The sequence below is a fragment of the Pyrgilauda ruficollis genome, unplaced genomic scaffold (genome assembly GCF_017590135.1).
Source record: "Pyrgilauda ruficollis isolate IOZ18807 unplaced genomic scaffold, ASM1759013v1 scaffold125, whole genome shotgun sequence".
Classification (NCBI taxonomy): Eukaryota; Metazoa; Chordata; class Aves; order Passeriformes; family Passeridae; genus Pyrgilauda; species Pyrgilauda ruficollis.
In genome coordinates, this window is record NW_024510877.1 from 734944 (window position 1) to 753715 (window position 18772).

The 18772-nt window shown below is 50.3% G+C and overlaps 1 protein-coding gene across 1 annotated transcript; it reads left to right on the forward strand.

The window, feature by feature from the left end:
* Positions 1-226: 226 nt before the first annotated feature.
* On the forward strand, positions 227-12188 carry STC1 (stanniocalcin 1). Its single transcript, XM_041490671.1, is given in 5 exon segments — positions 227-260; positions 263-649; positions 3232-3374; positions 4795-5006; positions 8782-12188. Coding segments are annotated over 5 exon segments (1047 nt in total). The 3' UTR covers positions 9053-12188.
* The last annotated feature ends 6584 nt before the right edge of the window (positions 12189-18772 follow it).

An 18772-nucleotide genomic window follows, 5' to 3' on the forward strand; every position in this document is an offset into this window, starting at 1 on the left:
ACAGGGCAGGTGATTTTCTTTTGGGGTGGGGGGCGCTTTAGGACGGCGCTGTTATTTCCTCGAGCTCCACGATCCATAGGAAGCCTTCCCCCCCCCACCCCCCCCCATCCCCTCCCTTTCCCACCGCTCCTCCAAGGATGAACTTTTCGCTCATTGTTCTTTGGCAGGTACTTTTAATGGGCTGGAAAATATTCTTCCTGTGAAGTTGCAGTTTTGTGGGGCTTGAATGAGTCCAGTCCTCCCCTGGCTCTGCCCAGCGCCACCGATTGGCTCCGCAGCCCGGGGGGGACCGATAAGGGCGGCTATAAAACCCTCGCAGCTCCCGGTCCCCCAGCGAGCAGCAGCCAGAGGGGCCACCCGGATCCTCCGCACATCCCTGCGCTCATCCCCGGGCTCGCCAGGATCCTCCCTCCCTCCTTCCTTCCTTCCCTCCCTCCTGCGAGCGCGTATCCAGCTCCACGTCTTTGCTCAAAAAAAAAAAAAAAAAAGAAACCCTACCCAACCCCACACTTAGCGGAAACTTGTCAAAGAATGCTCCTAAAGTCTGGTTTTCTCCTGCTGCTGCTGATCAGTGCATCCGCATCCTACGAAGCTGAGCAGAATGACTCTGTGAGCCCCAGGAAAGCGCGGGTGGCAGCCCAGAACTCAGGTAACGCCAGCGAGGAGGGCTCGGAGCCGCAGCCCCGGTGCCTTAAACTGTCTCAGATTTCTCTGCTGCTGATTTGTCTTCTTATTTTTCTTTTTTTTTTTTTTTTTTTTTTTTTCCCCTTATAAACTTACCGGCTGGCAGCACAAATGTTCCTTGCAGGGCTGGCAGGAGCTGCTGGTGCAGAGCTGGAGCAGGAATCTCCTGTAGGAGCCGGGGCAGGGAAGCGCTGCTAGGATGCGATCCAGGCTCTCCCCTCCTCCCGCAGCTCCCCAAGGAGTTCCGTGCACTTTTATCATTTTTATTTTCCTGCTTGCATGTTTCCCTCTCCCTTCCCCGATGCAGCGCTGCTCTGGTGTTAAACCCTTGCTTTTTAGGAAGTTGATCAAATCCGCGGCGCTGGGACTGCCCCATTGTTCTGGGAACATCTGTCTGTTCAAAGAGGGGGAGCCGGAGCCGCCACTTGGAAGAATGCAGTAACCTAGAAACTGTCCCCTGCTCGCTGCGATTGTCACCAACTGATCGCTATCGGGCAGCTGCCACTGTAAAAATACATTGGTGACATTTTTCCAAACTTGCTTCCACAATGGAGGAAAAAAAAAATTGCTTTGGCGAGCGAGCCCTGGATGTGCGGACTTTGCTGCTTAGATAACTTGGAGACATTGTCTGGAACAATGGGAATTAAAAATCCGCCTTCTACTGTACTGCAAAGATATTAACGCTCCACTTCGGAGCTCATTAACAGCTGCCTTATTTTAGATCCGCAAGGCTCTGCGGCGTTGGAGCGGGGTGTTTGCTCGATTTGCTTTTGTATTTGGTTGCTATAGAAACGTGGGGTCTCCCTCTCGCACCGTGCCTAAAACAATCCGAGCTCCGCGCACCCGGAGTCTGCTGCGAGCGAAGTTCTAATTGGAACCTGTGGAAAGCTAATTATGGGGCTGGCTCGTGCTGCGGGAGGTTATGAACCGGGGAGGGGATGAATTACCGAATATTCCTCCCTTCAGGCACGTCAGCAAGAGCGCGGAACGATCAGGGGTTAATTGGGGGAATTTTTTTTTTAATATTATTTCTTCTTCTTTTTTTTTTTTTTTTCGGGAAAAATCCCGGTGATAAAGATTCTCTTTAGGATTCAACTTAGATTTAATAAGGTGCGTTCTCTCCCAGTAAAGGCTCACTTTTCCCACACCTCAGGGCTGGATGGGGGACCCCGGCTTCGCATTTCTTCCCCAAGAATGTCTGGTAACACGAGCTGCAAAGGCAATGAACGTGCCTTGCCCAGGCGCGGGAGGGGACAGATGTTCGGCTCGCCCGGAAAGGTTAATCCCGGCTAATTTCAGGGCAATCATGTGGCAATTCTGCTGATTCACTGTTAAAATGCACTGGATCTGCTCTGAGAAAGCCGGGATGACATGGATACCCTCGTGCTCAGCCGCACCGCTGCCTCCGGGGTTTAATTATCCCCGCAGCTGCATTACCTGAACTTTCTCTGCCCAAATTTCCCTTCCCCTCCCGAATCTTCTGCAAAAATGACCTTTTTTGGCTACACCTGAGAGCTCCCAGAGTAGGTTTAGCACCAAGCTGCTGGATCGAGTCCTTTTGGGTGCTGAGAATTGACTCTCAAGCTAAAATCTTCTTTCTAGGTAATTCAGGCATTTTAGAAAAGCACAAATACCTCCCAATAAGCAATTTCCTGCCAACTTGTTGGCATTTGCTAACAATTCCATCTCATTTTCCGGTGGTTTTGTGACCCAAGGCTGCTCCCTAAGGAAGAGTCCTCAGCACAGCACCCAGAGCTTTCTACGGGCCCATCCTTATCCCTGCTCCTTCTTTAGAGGGAGTTGGGATAAAGATGTAAATGCCTGAAGAGAGAACTGGGTTGGGATGGACATTTGGGTCCCCATCTCAGCAAGGACTGTGAGGTGCTGCCTCTTTTAATCCGTGTGTGATCCTCAAGGGGTTTGGTAGCTGGAATTTCTGTTCCTTGGGGTCCTGGTCGTGTCTTCAGAGAATCCTGGAATTGTAGAATCATGAAATTGTAGAATTCTGGAATTGCAGAATCGTGGAATTACAGAATCATGGAATTATAGAGTTATGGCATTATAGAGTTATGGAATCCTGGAATGGTTTGGGTTGGAAAGGGACCTTAAATCTCATCCTGTCCCCTGCCATGGGCAGGGACACCTTCCACTATCCCAGGGTGCTCCAGCCTGGCCTGGGACACTTCCAGGGATGAGGAATCCACAGTTCCTCAGGGCACCCTGTACCAGGGCCTCACTGCCCTCCAAGTAAGGATTTTCTCCCTAATATCTGACCTAAATCTCTCATCTTTTAGCTTAAAACCAATCCCAGCTGTTCTAGCAGTGTGCATATGAAAAGTTGCACTCCCACTTTTTATAATATGCTTTTCTGCACCAGGAGGGGCTCTGAGGTCTCCCTGGAGCCTTCTCTTCTCCAGCAGCAGCTCTCCCAGGCAGATTTTGGGGCATCAGAGAGGGGCTGAGCCTCGCCGTGGTGCTGGGGCAGGATTTGGCTGTGAGCCGGGCTCTCTCTCCGTGTGCTGACGTTGCCGTGTCTCTGTCCCACAGCCGAGGTGGTTCGGTGCCTGAACAGTGCCCTGCAGGTGGGCTGCGGCGCCTTCGCCTGCCTGGAGAACTCCACGTGCGACACGGACGGGATGTACGACATCTGCAAGTCCTTCCTCTACAGCGCTGCTAAATTCGACACTCAGGTACGGCCCGGCCACAAAGGGCACGGGAATCAAACCCAGCTGGGAATCAAACGTGGCCCAGAATGAATCAAACCCGGCCGAGAATCAAACCCAGCCAAGAAAAAAACCCGGCTGAAAATAAAACCCGGCCGAGAATAACTGGGAGCCGCCTTTTCATGCCCCTGACAAGTCCTGCGGGTTCTAAAGCACGTGCTGAGCGCTCTGCTCAATGCCTGACTTAATTTAAGCTGTGCTTTGGGCAGGATTAACCCTCCCCTCCCTGCAGCCCTTCCTGCTGCTCCTCTCAGCCCCCATTTTTGGCTCCGAGCGCGTCCTCCAGGGCTCTTTTTCCACCCGCTCCCTGCTCCGTGTGAGGACTTGGCACGGAGGGTTCCGTGGGGTGGAGAGCAAGGTTTCCTCTCCAGGAGGAAACAGAAATGTTCTTCTAACAAAATAAATCTCCTGACTGTGTGACCTGGCACAGGGCTGGGCTTTGACTTGGAAGTGTTTGGGTCTGGGAGTGCACGGCCAGATTGGGGCTGCGGGGAGAATAAATGGGATCATATTGGAGGGCTGTGCTCTGCCAAAATCCCTTTCCCTCTGTGCTTTCCTCCCAAAATTCACACAGCCCCTTGCTCCCGGTGCTCTGGCCCCCTAGGACAGATTTAAAAGCTCGTAAAGGCTCTTGAGGTCTGAACCAGAATTGTTAAACTGCTGGCATTAAATTGATGTTAAATCAATCTGTGGGGCAGAGCTGCTCCATCTCTGCTCCTGGCACTTCCAGGTTGAAGATTCCCACTGCCTAAATCCTTTGGGAATGGGAGTTCAGAGCATCCCAACTGCTGAGACTGACAGCTCTGCAGTAACTGGGAGCATTCAAGTCCCATTCCCTGCCCTGTCTGTAATTGCAGGAGGGTAATTAGCACAGCCAGGCCGGGTGGATATCCATAACACTACTCTGTCACATTCTTATTTTCTGAAAAATCCCTTCACCCAGGATTTTTCTCCCGGGAAGCTGAGAAGCCTCAGAGAAAAAGGAAAACAATTCTTATCTCATTTGCTTCTCCTGTGTTTTGCTGCTTTGGAATGTGGTTGGAGATGATTGTTTATCCAACAGGTGATTGTTTCATTGGTTTTTGCTGTGAATTGTTTTCACTCTTTGGCTAATCAGTGCTGAGCTGTGTCGTGACTCTGGAGAGAGTCATGAGTTTCATTATGATCTTTTTAGCATTCTGTAAGTATCCTTTCTGTATTCTTTAGTATAGTTTAGTTTAGTATTCTTTAATATTATATGGATCATAAAATAATAAATTAGCCTTCTGAGAACATGGAGTCAGATTCATCATTCCTTCCAATGTCGGGGCATCCCACAAACACAATACCACTCCTTCCTTTGGATTCCCTGGAGTTCAGCTGAAGGTGCCTTTCCTCCCATTTGCAGGGAAAAGCCTTCGTGAAGGAGAGCCTGAAGTGCATCGCCAACGGGGTGACGTCCAAGGTGTTCCTGGCCATCCGCAGGTGCTCCACGTTCCAGAGGATGATCTCCGAGGTGCAGGAGGAGTGCTACAGCAAGCTGGACATGTGCGGCATCGCCCGCCGCAACCCCGAGGCCATCACCGAGGTGGTGCAGCTCCCAAACCACTTCTCCAACCGGTACGGGGCCTCCTGGGACACGGGAGGGGAACGGCAGAGGCGGGGAGGGGAGGGACAAGGTGGGGAAGGAGAGGGATGAGGTGGTGAATGCCTGCAAGTCCTGGAACATCTTAGCCCAGGAAAGCTCGCTGCCTCCTCAGACCCTGCCCAGCTTCAGCAGCATTCTCCCTGCTCTTTTTGGGAAGTACACTTATTTCCCTTCCTGGGAAAATTAATTTATTTTCCTTTTTGGGAAAATACATTTGTTTTTCATTTTGGGAAATGCACATATTTCCCTTTCTGAACAAATACATTTATTTCCCTTTTTGGGGAATACATTTATTTCCCTTTTTGGGAAAACACACTTGTTTTTCATTTTGGGAAATACACATATTCCCCTTTTTGGGAAAATACATTTATTTCCCTTTTTGGGAAATACATTTATTTCTCCTTTTGGGAAATACATTTAAAAGCATTTCCAGAGGAGAATCATAAAATTATCCAGACGTCCTTTGCTCCAAAACGTGGAGTTTGTTTAAATGTTAAAATTTTTTTGTTGTTTGAGTGCACTGTAATGGTCAAGGATCCCAAACAGGTTGATTAATTCAGCATGTCTGGCACATTGAGCATTTCAGAGCTGCTCAGAATGGTTTGGGTGGGAAGAGACCTTACACCCTGTCTCATCCCAGCCCTGCCAAGGACAGGGACACTTTCCCCTGAAGAGACCTTACACCCTGTCTCATCCCAGCCCTGCCAAGGACAGGGACACTTTCCTCTGTCCCAGATTGCTCCAAGTCCTGTCCAGCCTGGCCTTCTCCATCCTCATCCCAGCCCTGCCAAGGACAGGGACACTTTCCTCTGTCCCAGATTGCTCCAAGTCCTGTGCAGCCTGGCCTTCTCCATTCATTGCCACCATTCCCTTCTCCAGACTGCAGCCATCCCCTTCCTGGGGCTCATGGCACCTGGAAAATGAATCCTTGTCCTCCGGGCCACCACACTGCTGCAAACCCCAGGAAAAAGGAAGGGAGCCAGCACACCTGACCCTGTGCAACCCCACTGTGCCAACGCCGTGCTCCTCATCCCTGGGGACAGCCTGGGGCTCTCTGCTCTGCCTTGGGGCTGTCTCCTGTCCCTGCAGGGACGGGGTTGTCACGCTGCTGCCTGGCACCTTCCCCTGCCAGGCTGCCCTGTCCCCGTCCTCCAAGGACAGGGGACACGGGGAGGCTTCAGGGCTGCTGCAGTCTGCGCAGTCACGCTGCAGGGGCAGGGATTTCTTGCTCCCAATCCTGGAACAATCAGTGCTGAGTCTTGTGATTGGGATAAAAGGGACCTTTTGGAGAGGTTGGAGTAAATAACTCTGGGACTGGAGTGCAACCAGAGCACTGGGTCATGGGCCTGGCCACGGCCAAGGCTTCAGCTCCTCTGGGGTGGCCTTGGCTGGATCCAGGAGCATCCCAAACCTCCAGACCTGTCCCAGGACAGGTGTGCAGGTGATAGATACATTTCGTGTTGCACCAACCAGCATAAATTCATTCAGAGAATCCAAGAATATCCAGAGCTGGAAGGGACCCACAAGGATCATGGAGATCCATTTCCTATTACAGAAAACTCTCTTGTAGATGGAGATGTTTTCTTGTCTATCCAGAAAATGGCAAAATTGGGAAGGAAAAATTATACTGGGGTGGAGTAAAAATTGAACTTGCTTGTCTTTCCCCCAAGCAAATTTGGGGGGCAAATTGGAACCTTCGAAAGGGGTTTTCTGGAGGACTGGGAGAGGAGCAGGCAGCTCTGTGGAGGGCCAGGTTGAACTGGTGGATTGTGGAGCTCAGCAGCCCTGGGAGGGGACATGGGGACATCGGACAGTGCTGGCCACGCTCCTCTGAGCGGACCAAGCCCTGGAGCCTCTCCCGAGGCACAGGGAGCTCCTCCCCCCGCCCGAGGCAGAGGATATTGTGACACGTTGAGGAACAAAAGCAGCAGGATTTCCCAGCTGGAGGTTACGCTGAGGGCTCCCAGAGCATCCTGCTTTCCCAGCCCCTGGCCAGCAGGATCAGAATGTGCCCCTTGGCCCGGCCGCCGGGGGAAGTCCTCAAAGGTCATCGCATCTTCCTGCCATTTCATCTCGGGGCAGGAGCAGCAGGGGAGGAAAATCTCTGTCACAGCCCAGCTCTGGCGGCTCTGGGAAGGTGTCCCAGCGTGGAAGCCTCAGGGCTGGATGGGCTCTGTGTCTGGCCCTGATTTAAGCCGGGTGTGTGGCTGGCTCGGCTTTGCTCGTCTCCACTTCAGAGCTCGCTCCCAGCCCTGCTGAGCCGGGCTCAGAGCGAGCCAGAGCCTGGTCCTTTTGTGCAGCTCAGACTCTGACCTCACCTGACCTCCCCTGGCTGCTCCAAAGGCCGGGGCTGAGAGTTGGGAAAGGATTTTGAATGGGAACTCTCATTTCCCTCTTCCTTCCCCTCCTCCACCTGCAGGTTGTTCTCCTCTCTGCTCCTGTGGAAAAATGTCACCGTGACCTTAAAGTGCTTAAAATAAGCTCCCCGACGTCCTTTCAGGCAGAAATCCCAGCGAGTGTGGGACTGCTGCCCTTTTTCCCAACTTTGTCTCCCTGGGAAGATGTTCCCTGGCACAGGGACGTGCCAGGTGCTCTCCCAGCCCTGCTCCTGGGGCTGAGGAGGAGAATTCCTTGGAGGAATTCTCTGCAGGGCTGGGAATGCAGAGCAGCACCCCTTCCTGGCTGTCAGCATACAAAAAGTGATCCAAACTTCCCAGGCATCCACGGAAGGCTAATTCAATTTCTTGAGAAACCCATTGCTTTTTATACTTCATTACAGGTTGACCTGATTGGTCCTTTAATTAAAACACCATCAGCTAATTAACAAGACACCAATTTATAAACAATCTTATGAGAATAACAAGAAAACAGATATTAGAAAAACACCTGCAGGTTGTTTTTAATAATTGGCTATCATTGTTTATCTCCAGCTCCCCAGAGCTTCCCAGGCCGAACCTGGGAAAACTTACCTGGCTTCTCTCTCTCTCAGGGAGCTGCCACCACTCCTGGCTGCTCCTTGGACAAGGAATTTGTGCCCAGGGCTGCTGGGAGGGGAAGAAGCAGCTGGAGAGGAGGCAGAGCAAGCCTGGTTTGGGGTTCTGGGTGGATTGTGTGTCCTAAGGATGTGTCCCCAGGGAATCAGGGATCTGCCAGGCTTGGACTGGGCTGCTTCTCCTCCCTCTGGGCCTTGTAAGGGCTGTGCAGGGAAAGGGACAAGAGGGACAAGACAGAATGGTGCCACAGGGATGGATCAGTCATGGCTCTGCCAGGCCAGGCTGGGATCCCGGCAGGATCTGTTGTTGCCAACATCAATTATTTTCCTTCCCAAAGCTCCAGGAACTCGGGTGTTTAGCAGAGAGTAAATCACACCCTTTAACCTATTCCTAATCTCTCAGCTCCTCGTTTTTACCTTCCCAATCCACCAGGATCACTCCAAACCCACTGTGCTCACCCATCACCTCCCAGAGCTGGAGCAGCTGCTGGATTAGGGCAATTAAATCAGAATTTTGGCCATGGTGTTCCTTCCCTGTGCCAGGGGCACAGCACCTCCATACCCAGGGCGTTTGGGTGCAGTTACAACAAGGTTGGACTTGGCCTTGGGAGGCCTTTCCCAACCTTAAAAATTCTGCCACAACACCATCAGAAATCAATTCCAAACACGCTCCGGCTGAGTTAAAAATCCTGATTCCCAGAGTTTTGTCACCTGGCCGGGTGACGCCGTGGGCTAACGAGGTCCCTCTGCTGCAGGTATTACAACAAGCTGGTGAGGAGCCTGCTGGAGTGCGACGAGGACACGGTGAGCACCATCAAGGAGAGCCTGATGGAGAAGCTGGGGCCCAACATGGCCAGCCTGTTCCACCTGCTGCAGAGCGACCACTGCGCCCAGGGCCACCCCCGCGCCGAGCTCCTGCGCAGGAGGCTCTCGGAGCCCCAGAAGCTGAAGCTGCTCCTCAGGAACCTGCGAGGTGAGGGCTCCACGCCCGCCCACGCCAAGCGCGGCTCCGCCGAGCGCGCCTGACCGGGGCGGGGCGGGCCGAGCACGACCAAAGCTGAGGGCTCTGCTCTAGGAGTGCTGCACCCAAAGCCAGTGGACTGTAGGTGTTTTAACCCCCAGGAGCTGGGTTTAGTTCCTTAGGGCTCATTTAGTTAGTTCGTCTTTTCTGTTCCTCTCCAACAACACTTCTGCATGGGTCTGTGTTCGGTGTCGCGGCTTTCCCGCCAGCCAGACGCTCTGTCTCTTCTCTTCCCCACAAAAAATCTGTTATCCCAAAAAATCTTAGTCATAAGTAGATCCCTACAGTGGCCAGGCCTTCAGGCACCAAACTCCCAACGTTTGGAGGCTGAGTTTTGTCCCAAACTGTTGTGCTGACACCACCCAGGCCTGGAGATTCGGCACCGAGGGGAGGAGCCCGTCCTCTCCTGCAGGTGACGAAAGATGCACTAAAAACCCTTGCACATCCTAAAAACATCCGTGGAATTCATGTCATGAATCTGTGCTGGCCATGGACGAGCATGGATGTCACCTTCCTGGTCCTGTAGTGTCACCCTCGGTCCTAATCCTTCCAGCAGAGTGCTGTGAACACGTTTAAGTCGGGATTTACCAAACTCCCTGCATGGTTTAGTCAGCAGGACCTGGCACCACGGTGCAAAATGAGTTCAAACCACCCCACAAACCCCAAAAGCAGGAGAGGGACGTGTTCTGCCATGGAAAGAGGTTGTGGCTGGAGCTGGTCAGGAGGTCCCATAATCGTGTGTTGTATTTCAAAGCTCACATCTCTGTACTGTATTTAACTGCCTGAAGCTTTAAACCAAGCCTAACAGAAACAAAGCCTGTCTTAAGATTAGAGTATTAAAGGCCTTGCTCTAACTGTGGTATAAATAGTGCTAAAATCTGTCTGTACTGTACATAAACTCCACCAGAGTCTGCTTCAAAGGAGCAGAACATAATAACTTTATTGCCTAAACTGAGTTTTGTAAGTCAGCTCTTTCATTATTATTATTATTATTATTATTATTATTATTGTTATTATTACTTTCTTTTTCCTGGAAGCAGCACCTCTGTCATAGTCAGGAGTTCGCATTCCACTCTGTGGCCTTTTCAGAAAGGCAGAGGGGAAAGGTTTAGGGTGGGAATCGCAGGACCAGGAACAGCCTTTCAGAGCTAAAAAAGAGGAAAAATCCATAAAAACCCAAGTTCAGGCTGCTCAGTGCTGTCCCCACAGGGCTTCCAGGAAATGCACTTAGACCCAGGGCAGAGCTGCTGGGAATTCCGGAATTGTCAGATCCTTTGGGAATCTCACAGGGCAAAACTCCCGGCAGGATTTCTGGGGAAAGGCAGGGAAAATCCATAATTCTCTCAAGCTCCAGCAGGAAAGCTGAGGACGCAATGAATGCTCTGGGAGCTGCCTTTCCTCCATCCTCCTCCTCCTCCTCAGCGGGCTCTGGGAAGAGGAGCAGAGCTGGAGACCCCAAAGCTGCTCCCCACCACAGCCAGGCCCTGGTGAGCCCAAAAATGCCTTTTGTGGTGTGGGATCCACCAGGCCAATCCCAAATCCACGCCTTGGAGTCCCTGCAGAGTGGGAGACTCTGCCTCAGAGTGTTGGAGAGCTGTTAAAGGAGGGATCTCTTTTTCTTATGGAAACCTGAAGCAATATAATTTTGGTTTTTTTGTGTTGTTTGGGAAACCACAAAGCCTTTAAACCAGAACTTGCTGCTAAAATATCGAAACCAGATGCAGTGGCAGCGTTTCAGATGTCGCTGTCTTCATGAAATGTAGCCCAGAAGTGCTGGCAGAGAATTGGAAGCAGCAAAAAAATATTGCTGACATCGGTGGAGGGTCAGAATTTGTAATTTTTTTGGGATACTCCGAATGGAGCCATGCAGGGCAAGGGAGATGCAAAGCTGCTCCTTCCTGAATCAGGCAGGGATTGAGAGGCCGACACAAAGAAGTTCTGAGAGGTGAAAACCAACAGCTTCTGGAATATCCCGACCCTAAAATTGGGATTATATTTAGGAATTGATCCCAGGAGTGCATCCCTGACTTCCCACCCTGCAGCTGTTGGGAGCCAGGGAATTCCACTGGGGTTTGTGCATCCAGTCTGTGCATTTATTTGGGAATTGGTCACAAAAGGTCTTTCCCTGCCTCGGGGCAGTGGTCCAACCCCACCTGGGAGGCTCTGCTGGTGCTCCAGAGCTCCCACTGTGGGATCCCAAAGCTCCCAGGAGCTTTCCAAGGACACCTGTGCAGGGACATTCCTCATGGAAAGTGGCTTCTCCACCCACCCATTTCTCTGCAACCCCAAAAAGGCGCCTAAAGCAGATTTGGGGCCTCCCAAATCCCATCTTTTTTGGGGGTGCCATAATGAAATTTCCCTTTCCAGCAGTGATTCCAACTTTGTCTCTGAATATGGGTGGGAAGAGGAGCGGGGAGATGATTCCCCCTGGTGAGGTTTGCTGTGGTGCCCCAGGGAACTCCCCCTGTGCCATCTGTGTCCCAAAGAGCCAATTCCCCATTTTTGAGCTGCTTTGAGGTCACTTTTGTCCCTGTGCTGGAGCAGGGAGGAATTTGGGATCTCTCATCCCTTCCCTCGCCCGAGCTGGGCACTCCCAGCTCTCCCTGCTCAGCAGAGGGGATTTGGGGTTCTTCCCATCCTTTGGGGATGATGGAAATGTTTGGATTTGGGTGTGAGAGATCCCTGGGGGTGGGGAATGATCCCCACCATCAAGTCCAGCAATTTCACCCTGGATTTCATCTCTGCTTCATTTTTTTGGTCTCACAAAGGGATTTTCTTCTCTCGGGGCGGGGAGGGGCTTCTCTGGGAAGGTTTGCATGAGTCTCGTGGTTTGTTTGCACTTTAGACGTTTTTGTGCCATTATAAATTTGCATTATTTGTATTTATAATTTAAAGAGACCTAGAAAAGGGAAAAGGGAGAGAGTTTGGGGGTTTTGGGGGGGTTTTGGTTTTTTTGCTGAGTACTGGAATAAACAGTGAGCATATCTGGTATATGTCCTTATTTATTGTTTCCATGACATTTGTAAAGCTCCGTGTGTTCATATAAAGGTTATTTGAAACATATCATAGCGAGGAAGAGAGGCAAGTTATTTTCTTTGCTTATTTTTATAATTAAAGATGCATAACGTAATGAGGCCTACGTTGGATTTTCTTCTGCAATGAAATAAAAAAGTCAAATTTAAAGGGTTTTGGTGTCCGAGTCTTTATTGGGCTGCTGATGGCAGCAGGATAAAATTTTTTATTTTTATAAAATAAAATTTTATCATTTTTTTCTTGGATTGAGCATCAGAGCCCTGCTGTCTCCTCTGGCTGTTTATGGCCTGGCCTGATAATTGCATTTTATTCACCCTACTTATTAAGGCAGAAGCACTTTTTAATGAGCGCAGCTGCAACACCCTGCAGGGAAATAAAACACCTGGACTCTGGATTTCCATGTGCATCTTATCCAGTCAGGAAATCTCAGATTTCCACTGGAACATCAAAATACATTTAATAATCAGCAGAGAAAAAGTGGGATCTTAATTCCGACTCTGCTCCAAAAGCTGCTGCAAAGTTTAAAAAATCATTTTGACATCATATGAGAGTATAAGAATAAATAGTGGAATTAGAAGAGGATTAATAAAAGATTTCTTGCCCTAAAATCACGGAAAGGTTTGGATTGGAATGATCTTAAAGCTAAACTCATCCCACTCTCTGCACTATTAGTGTAGTGTAAAATAATTTAAATTCTCATTATAATAATCATTATCATTATCATTATAATAATCATTGCATCATTATTAATAAAATTAATTGTTTAAATTATTAAGATGACTAAAATAAGTATTACCATAAATTAGTTAATGATAATGAGTACTAATATATCATTACTATAATTATTGACATTATTGGCACCATTGGAAATTCCCTTGGACACTTCCACCTGGAGCTCCCAATCTTGACAATATTCCAGAATTCCAACAAATTTTTAAGACTTAGGAATAAAATGGACACATTTAGGTCAGTGCTGGTAATGGAGGGAGCTGAATTCCCAAAAAAGGGCAGAAGCAGAGGGGTCTGACTTTCAGCTCTGTGGTGGGAAAACTGGGAGGAAAATCATCCTGGAAAAGGAAATTCTGGCTCAGTGATGAAGAAAATTGTGCTAGAAAATGAAATATGTGCTTGATGATGAAGAAGAGTCCTGGAAAAGGACATTTTGGCTTGGTGACAAAGAAAAACATCTTGGAAAATGAAATTTATGCTTGATAACCAAGACAAAAGTCCTGGGAAAGGAAATTTCACCTTGATGATGAAGAAAAGAGTCCTGGAAAAGGAAATCTGGGCTCGGTGGTGACGGAGAGCTCGGGAAGCATTAAAATCCTGGTTGATTTTCCCCTGGAAAAAAACCCAGAAATTTGATTTGGCCAGGATCCAAAGGATTGACTGGATGTTCCTTTCTTGTCCGTGGGGGTTTTTGCAGTTTTGTGACGAAACAAAGGGAAAACCAGTTGAGATTTTCCCAGTCCTCACCCTTCCTGCCAGCTTTGGGAGGGAGGGAGAGAAGGAGGAGTGGGATCCTTGACACTTCCAAAGGGCTGGGAATGAAATTCGGGACCAGAGTTCCCTTCCTGCCTCCCAGGAACTGAGAAAAAGAAAAAGCAGGGGAAAAACACTCCCACAGAAATGAAGGACAACAAAAACTCCCACAGAAATAATGAAGGATGTTGTCTTTGCTGCCGTGATTCAGCCATTCCAAGCGGGAATACGGAAGGAGTTCAAAAAATAAAAGAAGTGGAGTTGCTAAAAATAGAAATCAAAGCTCAAATGGCCAGGATCCAGAGGTGATTCCCACTGGCAGAGCTCAGATGGGTGAGGAGCAGAGGAAAAGGCAGGAGAAATGCAGAGGGATGGAGATTTGCCCAGGGAATTCTCAGGTCCCCAAGATTTTGATGTATTTTTATCCATTTCAGTGGAAAGCAGTGACCAAAAATTAGTCTGAGGGACTGAGGGGATGATGGGGCTGGAAATCCCTGAAGACCACAGAGCCATGGAATGGGTTGGGATGGAAAGGACCAGATCTTCCAGATCCTTCAACCCATGGGATGATGGAGTTGGGAATCCCTGAAGACCACAGAGCCATGGAATGGATTGGGTTGGACAGGACCAGATCCTCCAACCCATGGGATGGTGGGGCTGGAAATCCCTGAAAGCCACGGAGACATTGAATAGGTTGGGTTGGGTTGGACCAGATCTTCCAACCGATGGGATGATTGTGGTTGGGAATCCCTGAAAACCAGAGAGCCATGGAATGGGTTGGATTGGATGGGGCTAGATCCTCCAGCTCAACCGATGGGATGATTGTGGTTGGGAATCCCTGAAAACCAGAGAGCCATGGAATGGGTTGGGTTGGACAGGACCAGATCCTCCAGATCCTCCAACCCATGGGATGGTGGGGCTGGAAATCCCTGAAAACCAGGGAGCCATGGAATGGAGTGGGTTGGGTTTGGTTGGGTTGGACAGGACCAGATCCTCCAACCTATGGGATGATGGGGCTGGAAATCCCAGAAAACCACAGAGCCATGGAATGGGTTGCATTGGACGGGACCAGATCCTCCAGCTCCATCCCTGCTGTGTTGCTGGGTGGGTCAGAGGGAGGATTCCCTGCTTCCAGACTCCCAAAAAGTCACTTTTCCTAATAAATTTCCACCTTTTCCAAGGAGCCAGCCCTTCCTCAGTGCAAAAAGCTGGATTTCCAAAGGCTTTTCCTCCCCAAAAAAGCCAAAATCAGTGTTGGAAAGAACATCAGAGAGGTTTTCTGTGACTCCCCCCAGATTCAACCAGAGAGGTTGGAGAACCTCAGGCACAAAATACCTGGGAGAGACCCAGGAGTTTTATTCCAGGAGCTGTTGGAAAAACCAGTAAAACCAGTATGAGCTCATGGGGGGATGGCATTATTTCCACTGAGTTTTTTTCTATTTTCCCCCTTTGATTTTGATTTTTAAGCTGAGTGAAAGTCCAGGATAAGCTGGACTGTGTCTCCAAAGGGTGATCCCTGGTTCCTGTGCATCCCTGTTTCCCCCTCCAGCCTTGCTCCTGCTCCAGATGGAATCTTCATGTCGGAAAAAACAAAACTGGTCATGGTTATTTAAAGGGAAAAGGGTTAGGGTCATGGTTTAGGTTTAGGCTTAGGCTTAGGCTTAGGGTCATGGTTTAGGGTTAGGGTTAGGGTTAGGGTCAGGGTTAGGGTTAGGGTTAAGGTCAGGGTTAAGGTCATGGCTTAAGGTTACGGTTAGGGTTAGGTTTACAGTTAAGGTCATGTGTTACAGTTAGGCTTAAGCTTAGTCTTAGGGGCAGTTTAGGGTTAGGGTTAGGGTTAGGGTTAGGGTCATGGTTTAGGATTGGGGTTTAGGGTCAGGGTTAAGGTCAGTGTTAAGTTCATGGTTTAGTGTTAGGTTTAGGTTTAAAGTCATGCTTTATGGTTAGTGTTAGGGTTAAGTTCAGGGTTAGGGTTAGGGTTAGGGTTAGGGTTAGGGTTAGGGTTAGGGTTAGGTTTAGGGTTAGGGTTAGGTTTAGTGTCAATGTTTGGTTCATCCACCTCCACCTATGACAGGTCCTGTAGGCCCAGTCCTGGTTTGGAAATCTTGAGATGCTCCACCTCTCCCAGCCATCCCTGATCTTGGCAGAAATTTCTCTGCATTCCTAACCTTGGGATTAATTTCTGACCCTCATGAAGCAGTTTCCAACCCCAGAGAAGCACTGCTCCCACCCTTGTGGTTTTAAAGAGCATCTTCCTCTTGGCAGCCTTTGGACAATCTCAGCTTTTCCTTGGAGCTGTGGCTTTCACCAGGATTTTTAAATATTTTTTATTTAAATTCAAGTAATGGGCTTTTTGGTCTGACCTCCAGCAGTCTTTGAGGTCTCCCATCCCTGCTCAGGAAGTTGCTCCCAGCCCAGTGATGGATTTGAAGTGTGGGAGAGGCACAAAGAGCCCATAATTCCTGAGGCATTTCCCCTGGCCTGGGAATTCTGGGGTTTGATTTAAGCTGGGCCATGCCTGAGTTTTCAGCGTGGGATGACATCAGAGAGACAAAAATGAAGCAATTCTGGGTTTAGGAGTTTATTTAATCCAGATATTTTCAGTTACGTTTTCGGGCCAGAATCCAGGGGATCTTTCCTCAATCTAAATAAATCTCCCATTAAAAATAAAAAACCAACCCCAAAAGCAAAACAAAACCCAAACCAAACAGATGTTGCCAGAGTTCCAGAGCAGGATGCAAATCCCAGAACTTTTGCCATGGCTTTGAAATCCCAGAATTGTGGAATTCTGGAATGGTTGGGCTTGAGAGGGACCTGAGAGCCCATCCAGTGCCACCCTGCCACAGACAGGGACACCTCCCAATGTTCCAGTGGCTCCAAGCCCTGTCCAGCCTGGCCTGGGACACTTCCAGGGATGGGGAAAATTCCTGGGAATTCCATCCCAGGCCCACCCCACCCTCTGAGGGGGAGAACTGTGCCTTTCCCACCGTGACTTTGGGATACTCGGAGCCATTATCCCGCCGGGAATTTCCAGGAGAAGCGGGCGAGGCTGGAAGGGACCCACGCCTGTCACCGCGGGGTGAAGCACTCCAGGGGTTTTATCCCGGGTGGTTTTTTTTTTTTTTTTTTTGTTTGGTTGGTTGGGTTTTTGGGTGTTTTTTTTTTTTTGTTTGTTTTTTTTTAATTTGTTTTCTTTTGTTTTGGGGGTGTTTTTTGGGGTGTGTTTTTCCCCACGCCTCTTGTGCCACCTGCTGACGGACGGCTCCGTGTCCCCGCAGCCCCGGAGCATCCCCGGAGCATCCCCGCTCCTCCTCCAGCATCTCCCGCTCCTTCCTTCCCTCACCCCGCTCCCGCCACCAGCCCCGACCCGAATTATTCACGAGGCTTCACCGAAAAAAATCCCGTTTAAAAATAACTCAGAGCCCGCTCAGAGCACTTTGAACCCCGCTGGTTTTTATCTCCCGTGACACAGCAAAGCCCCAAAAATCAGCAATTCCCGCTCGCAGCCGCCACTGCCCCGCTGCTCTTTAGCGGGGGCTGGAGGAGCACAGCGGGGATTTTCCCACCTTTCCATTCCTGAGTTTTGGGGGTTTGGAGGAGAAGCAAAGCTGCAGATCCCGGCTGGCCAAGCAGAGGGCACTGCTGGCTCACGATTCCAGCCAGGGCTCTGCTCTTTGAGTCCATCCCGAAGTCCCGGCGCAGAAAATCTCTGCCGGGAGCAGAAATCGCAGGAGCAGCAGCTGAGAAACCCTGTGTCCCTTTCATCCCCCCGCCTCCAACAGGTCCTAAAAAATCCAGGAATAATAAGTTAAAAAGTGGGAATAATACCCAGTCGAACAGGGCCGTGATGGAGAGCACTGGGGAAGTGCTGAAAATGCACAAACTGGGGGGGGAAAAGAGATTAAATGGACACAGGAGATGAGAGCCTGGCCCAGTTTGGGTTCATCAGGATGTCCTGACACCCAGCAGGGCAGGGGAGTGGCTCCACCCCAGAGGCACAGAGCAGGTTCTTCACGAAAATGCACTAAAGTTTAATATTTTTATCCCATGGATTCTGAAATGTTGGAGATTTTCTTTCTTTTTCCCCCCTGATGTTTATTAGAAAGCTCTGGGGAGGGAATCTCCTCCCCTCATCCCCCTGCAGCTCCTTCTCACTCCCATCCTCTCCATTTTTTCTTTTACTTTGCTGATGGAAAAGGACAGAAAGCAGCTGGGAGGAAGCAGAGGATGTAGAAAACCCTTTCCAGTTGAATTTCAGCTGTGCCAGAGCATCCCCAAACCCCTCGGAGGTGCCCGTGCACAGCTCTGTGCTCGCATCCCCTGTGCACCCCCTCATTACTCCCTTTATTTATTAATTCCTAATATTCCCAGTGTCAATATTCCCATAATTCCCTCACTCCTGACCGCTTAAAACCCCAAATCCGGCAGCACCGAAGCACTGCGGGGGGTGTTGGCTCTCCTGAGAGGCGGATTCGAGTTTCCAGGGCTTCGGATGCTCCTCCGCCGCCGCAGCTCCTGATGCATCCCAGCGATATCTCCCGAAATCCGATACCGGGATGGTGCCGCTGCCATGGCAACGCTCCCGTCCCACCCCGAAGTGCCTTTCTGCCGGTTTCACCTAACCTGGTTAGAGGAGCAGTAATGGCCCTGGAGAGCCGTGACCGCATTAACCCCGCGCCGAGGGAGCGGGATGGGTGGGCGCTGGGAACGGATCCTCCCAGGCTTCTTCCCAGGAATTCCCGGCGCCATCCCTGCCCAAATGCTCCGGCCCAGAGCTTGGGGAAGCACTGGGGAAGGGTCTGGTCCCCCTGGGAAGGGTTTGGTCCCCCCAGGATGGCACTTGGGAAGAGCCTGAGACCCCTGGGAATGTTCTGATCCCACCTGAATGGCACTTGGGAAGAGCCTGAGACCCCTGGGAATGTTCTGATCCCACCTGAATGGCACTTGGGAAGAGCCTGAGACCCCTGGGAAGGGTCTGGTCCCCCTGAGAATGGTCTGATCCCTTCTGGATGGCACTTGGGAAGGGCCTGAGACCCCTGGGAATGGTCTGATCCACCTGAATGCACTTGGGAAGGGTCTGAGACCCCTGGGAATGGCATGAGCCCCTCGGGAATGTTCTGATCCCTCCTGGATGGCACTTGGGAAGGGTCTGAACCCCCTGATAATGGTCTGATCCCACCTGAATGGCACTTGGGAAGGGCCTAAGACCC